This window comes from Daktulosphaira vitifoliae, unplaced genomic scaffold (assembly GCF_025091365.1).
Source record: "Daktulosphaira vitifoliae isolate Bord-2020 unplaced genomic scaffold, ASM2509136v1 Scaffold_3, whole genome shotgun sequence".
NCBI lineage: Eukaryota > Metazoa > Arthropoda > Insecta > Hemiptera > Phylloxeridae > Daktulosphaira > Daktulosphaira vitifoliae.
The window spans coordinates 30,832,389-30,839,127 of record NW_026099574.1 but is presented as its reverse complement, the minus strand read 5'-3'; the positions used below and the strand labels follow the sequence as shown (position 1 = coordinate 30,839,127).

Here is a 6,739-nt window from a genome sequence, read left to right as displayed (position 1 = left end):
TTGGGGGAAAATGGCCTTTTTATAGCCTGCAAAAACTGGTTTAGCGATCTCTGGTGAGATTCTTGAAATATTTTTGCTGTATTTGATTGGTTAATGTGATAGAATCTTTTACGTGGGCATTTTATGGAATGCGTAAGAGGGAGGTTAAATCTTGTGTAAGGGTATTATTTTATTACTCATCTTATCCACGGGGAAACACTGATTTGGTGATGTATTTTATTAAATATAAGTATTAATTATTACATGTATTAAAATGTGATACTACACCTTGCCACTACATCACACACTTAGACGAGTTTTAGCGGACAGAACCTAAGAACTACGGTGCCGATTGGCANCGGACAGAACCTAAGAACTACGGTGCCGATTGGCAGGAGGTGTGCAGATGACCATTCTGGTAGATTTTGTCCTAACGGCTAAATGTACCCTCTGTTACTCCCAACGAAGCTTTTGATAGATTATGAGTTCTCAACATCTTATTGTGATTATTTAAGTGATAAACGCCGTCGCAGCACGCATTCGGCTCAACCAAGATAATTTAGAACATAAATATAAATATTTACAAATAGATAGAAAAATAAATAGATACTTTTTGTCACGTTACAGTAGATTTCATTTCATAGTTTGCTTTGGTTACCAATTTTTAACTGCGTTTTATTAATTTTATTTTATTCTAGTGGCATTTAATCAAATTGATTAAAAGGTAATTTTTATCACAATGATTACATTTTATTTTAATTTTCAACAGCCATTTGCATATAAAAGATAAGATGTCGGGACAAATTTTTTTTTTTCATTTGATAGTATATAACATAACCTTTGATTTAATGTATGTTTAAAGGACGCAATATTTCCGGAACATTTTCAAAAGTTCAGTTGAAAAAGATCTATGTTTTTTACAATATTTCAAGTTTTGAACGCCCCCTATATAAGGGGAAATTGTCCAATTTTAATAAAAATTATGTCAAATAAAAGATGTACTTATAATGTATTTAGAAAAAAAAAATTGTGCTGATATAAACATTTTTCAAAAAGTTATAGCATTTTTAAGTTAAAAATTTAAAATCGAAAATCAAAAATTTTAACAAAAAATAGTGTTTTTTTAACTACGACAGCAGTTTAAATGTAAAAGATAAAGTATCGGGACAAATTTTTTTTTTTCATTTTATAGTACATAAAATAAGCTTTAATTTGATATATGTTTAAAGGACGCAGTATTGCCGGAACATTTTCAAAAATTAAGTTGAAAAAGTTAGTTTTTGTAAAAAAGTTGCCATTTTCAAACCCCCCCAGTGAGCAGGTTAAGTGTTAAATTTTCAAAAAAATGAAATCAAATAAAAGGAAAGTATCTAAGATTTTATTAAAAAAAAAAATTATGTTAATTTGTTGATTTTTGAAAAAGTTATGGAAGTTTTAAGAAAAAAAAGTGAAAAAAATGACAAAATTTATCGAATTTTGAATTTGTAATTTTTTTGGATATTTCCCCCATTTGCGGGGAATGAGGGAATTTTTTTCAATTTTTAAGGATAATGTCTTCGACTAGATACGATTTGTGATCTTTTGACGTATTTTTGAAAGAAATGGGTCCAATGAGAGCTGAGAAAAAAGTGGTAACAGACATAAAAAAAAAAAAAAATACATCATAGTAAAATTAATACCTTCTCCGCTTCGCATCGAAGCTAAAATAAAGGATTTTGTCATAATAAAAAAAGATGATGAGAAATGTGAGAATGAAATAATTAGCTATATGTGTGATATTTATATTTTTATCATAAAAAGGTAGGAAGAGGAAGGACTAGTAATAGATTATATATGTTATGGTTAACGGATTGTTGAAGTACGTTTAGCTACAATGTGAAAATAAAGCATACGGCATTCATGAATTCTTTATTAAGATACTACTACCACACATGTTTTGTCGTAAAAAGTAAATTGAAGGAAAATTACATTCGGATGACGCACACCTGAGTCATATTAATTGTACAATGAAATATATAATGATTACGGATGAAGATTTTACGACTCTTAATATTTATTGGTCATGCTATTTGAATGGGAAACATCGTGTGTTCATGTAAAATACTACTGTCCAATTGTTGGGCGCCAAGCCTTAATAGCTGAATTATTTTCTTTATATAGATGTATGATACAAGTTAAAACATTTACGTTTAACACGTAATATTACGATCAAAATGGTGAGAAAGTAGTTATTAATAATATCCCTCTTTTTAAATTATCCACCTTTAGCAATTCTATTATTACCTCGATAATAGTTATTCTTGATTTATCTTATGTCTATCCTTAATTTTTATGACATGCTTAGAAATATAATTTCTTACCTCATGTCCAGATAGCTTGATCGTTTGTTGTAAAAAGAATATAGTAAGAACACTGACTTTAATTTTCTTATTTATTTTATAATTTTATAAAAATTGTCAAACCCAAAATATTACTTCACTCAAATCCCTTTCTACTCCTGGTATCAGAACATATATGTTCTTTTATATTTTTATATAAAAATTTATAGAACCAGATAGATCATGACAACCAATCCCTAGTGACATGTCATAAATTATTGTTTTATCAATAATTTCAACCGCTAGATGTGCTAAGGTAATGACTTCAATAAACTATTAGTATTTTATGAAATTGTGTATTTGATATGAGAGTCGACAGAGTTTATACTCGTCGATACACGGCCCTTACGGAGTCTAAAACTGCTTGCCGAAAAAAACGCAACGGATTATGAGAATCAATCCCTAGTGACACGTTACAAATGATTGCTACACCAATAGTTTCAACCGCTAGACGTGCTAAGGTAGATTTTCGAAATACATTTATTAAGTAGGTACTCCAATTGAAGAATTAAAAAAAATTCTTAATCAGAACAACTCACAAAATAAAAAAATTCATTGTCTTAATAATTCATAATAATTTAAAATTAAAAAAATAAATAAAAAGTTTAAGTTATTATTGTTTTTATTACATAAATTATAAGAGAGTTAGATAAAAAACACCAAGTGTGTAAAGTTTCTAAGTCCGAGAGAGCACAATCGCGAAACAGTCTGGTGCAGAGACGCTTCATGACCAGATTTTTAGAAAAAATAAGGTAGCAAAGAGCAAAAGATTGCTCTTCTGTAGGCTTGTTTTTGAAGGGGAAAATTGATGTTTTAGATTTTAATTAAAAAATGCTTCTTATTGGTTAGTTAATTGAACTTGAAGGGACACGTGCGCAACCTATTATTTGCACATTGCGCAACACTAGGGATTGGTTGTCATGATCTATCTGGTTCAATAAATTTTTATTTAAATGTATAAAAGAATTTACGCACTCAGATACCAAGTGTAGAAAGGAATCTAAGTGAAGTAATATTTCAAGTTTAACAATTTTTAAACATTATAAATTAAATAAGTAGATTAAAGACAGTGTTCTTATTATATTTTTTTTGTACAACAAACGATCAAGCTAGTTGGACACAAGATAATAAATTCTAAGCATGTTATAAAAAATTAAAGATAGATTCAAAATAAGTCATGAATAATTTTTATTGTGGGAATAATAGAATTGATTCTAAACGTAGATATTTTTAAAAATTATTGTTAACACATATTGTATCATCATTCTAATCGCAATTGTAAGTGTGTACCGTAAATGTTTTACTTGTTTTTATCATTCATATAAAAAGTAATTCAGCTTAGCGCCCAACAATCGAACAGTTACATTTTACGTAAACACACATTGTTTCCTATATATACTACAATGGATAAAAAAAAAATAAGAATCATAAAATCTTCCCCCAAAACCATTGCATATTTCATAGTAGAATTAATATTATTCGGGTTAGTGTCATCCGTGTGTAATTTCACTTCATTTTGCATTTTACGACAAATCATATGTAGTGATTTCATTTTAACAAAAAGATCCATGATCATACACCGTATATTTTTATTTTCGCCTTGTAGCTAAACAAATTTAAATAACTCATTGATTCTATCTTATTTCTATACTTCATTTACCCTTTAATACATTTCTAATTTTATGACAAAATAAATTACACCTCTAGTTTAACTTTTTTTATTATGACATAATTCTTCTTATGTTCATCCCTTATACCTTGTATGGATGACAATTTTTTTTTTTTTAATGGGAGCACATAATTTGTGTTAATTGGTTTTTTATATATTCGCATGTACACAACATTGTTATTATCAATAGTAGTGAAACACATTGATGTGAACTGAAATACAGAAATCATATCTATTGATTATCATAATTGGTAGTAAATAATCCGTGATTATGTATTAACTAAAAAATTTGAAACTTTAAATATTTATATATTATAAACAAATTAAGTTATACTAAACATTCAAATGTCATTTACAATTAAATTAAAAATTAAAACATTTTATTAAATTCAAAATATATGTTTCCCTTTAAAAAACAAAGTTAACACCCTTACAAGGCATAAGGGATGAACTTAATAAGTATTACATAATTAATAATTCAAGAACAATATGTAACTATAGAAAACCAAAAAAATATAAAATTATATTTATTCCACAAGTAATAGAGTGGGTTATGATAAAAAAATCATACTGTATATTCAGAAATAAATTAATAATTTTTAATACCATACAAAATTATACGATTCTAACGATTTAAAACTGGTATTTGTTTACGTTAATTAAATTTACTTTGAGTAAATTTAATTAATCATGAGAACATGATTATTATACAGATTCACCTGAAACAAACAAAATAATTTTTAAACAATAAAAAAGAAATCTTAATTTTTTGAAGTTTAATAAGATTGAAATTTGTAAAATATTATACGAATATTTTATTTATTTTAGAAATATACCTGTACATTATATCAACTTGTATACAATAGTTGAGATTAAAAATAAGTTATTTGTGCTGTGGTGCGTAAAACAGCAAATATGACGCATTTATGAGAATAAATATAAAATTCTTACGACTTAAATTATCCCAAAAATTCAATACTATTGTCAAACAAATAATTGATCACTTGAGAGGTATAAATATTTAATTTTCAAGAAAAATTTAGTAAGTTTAATACTTTGACGTAAACAAATCTCATCTAAAACCATACAAAAATTTAATTTTTTTTTATTATAACTAAATGGTTCATTATTGTTTATTATTGAATAACTTTACTATAACAAGTAAAATGAATTATTATAGCAAAAGACGTATTATTATACTGAAAATAATAATTTTTAATTTAATAACTGTTTATACAAATGATGAATTGAGTCAGAATACTGAAAATCAAACATCTATTACTATTGACGATTTGAATAAACTCTTCAGAAAATATCCTTCATTTATAAAATTGACATTGCAAAAACAAGAATATTACACAGGAAAAGATATAGCTCGTTGTCCTATGCCTTACAACGAAAATACGATATTAGATGATCCCGATGTTATGTCGTCCGAATTATTCAACCCAAGGGAATGTGAAAAACCTTGGACATGGACGCGACAAAATGAAATAGAAGTTTCTGTACCTATTAATGGTACCGTTGGTAAAAGATTAGGAGATATTATTCGACCGTGTCTTAAAAACAATACTAATATTATCCAATGTTATACTCATTACCTGAATGTAATTGAAAGCGTTGGATTAACATTAATAGACAGATTTTGTTTATTTTTACTTGAAGCTTATAAAAGACTTCAACAATTAAGGTATAATATAGATTATAATAATAATTATAGTTTGTTTAATATTACAGCTAATTTTACAGCATTAACCACAATTTTCAAAAATGTTGAGATGCTTTTATATAATATGTTATCCGCATTTAAACGTTACTATATTTCTACTCTACCTCTTGACTGTGTTAAAAATATCCTGGATAAGATGATATTATATTTTCGTCAAGACCAGAGAAAGAGCGATGCAATTGAAAAACATGCATTAAACTGTCGGGAGTTAATGAAATCAAAGAGAAATTATGCTGTTTTAGACAGTGATCCAGACTGGAAATGGGATTATACATCGGATTACAAACCTGATAATACATCATTAATTCTCACACAATTAGAAAATAATCAAATAGGATTAATACATTTTCCCTTTTATAATAGAAGTAATTTTTGAAAATAAAAATTTATTTTGTATATCAATGATTACTAAATTTGTAATAGCCATTATTTAAGCACATTTCTTACAAACAATTTTGATGGGTCGATTATAATTTTATCATGAATAAAAATTATTGAGATACAAGCACAATTAATGTCCAATCCCAATTAGTTGATTGGGTTGGGTTGGGCATAGTCGAAGAATTGGCTATTTTAAAATTAGAAAATAAAATTTATTATTATTAAAAACAAAAATTTACCTTTATTCATTATACTCTTTAAATGTGATTTTATTGTATTTTTAAACGAAATGTATAAATTATAAAAAAAACGAATACAACGAAATTTTTTTTGTATAAAAATTTATAGTAATTATTAGTTAGATCTGTTTCCTTCTGTATATTCTAAAATTATATTTTGTAAATTAACGAATTTTAAAAAAATATTATCTTAATTTTAAATTTGTATTTGATCATAAGTAGGATTGAATTTTTTTAGATTTTAAATTTAGGATACTAAAGTTTTAATAATTATTTATAGAAGAATAAATACAGATTTGCAAGTATCCAACATTTCACAATTATATGAAATTTTATCATTAAATTATTCATAGTTTAGTGTTAT

The 6,739-nt window shown here is 26.2% G+C and overlaps 1 protein-coding gene across 1 annotated transcript in view; it reads left to right on the top strand.

Moving 5' to 3' along the window:
• LOC126902846 (uncharacterized) overlaps window positions 1-6,513 on the top strand; it is a 21,898-nt gene extending 15,385 nt beyond the window's left edge. Inside the window, exon 2 of the mRNA XM_050680512.1 lies at window positions 5,536-6,513. Within this exon, the coding sequence (XP_050536469.1) occupies window positions 5,536-6,131 (596 nt within the window). The 3' untranslated portion in view covers window positions 6,132-6,513. The remainder of the gene's footprint in view (window positions 1-5,535) is intronic.
• The last annotated feature ends 226 nt before the right edge of the window (window positions 6,514-6,739 follow it).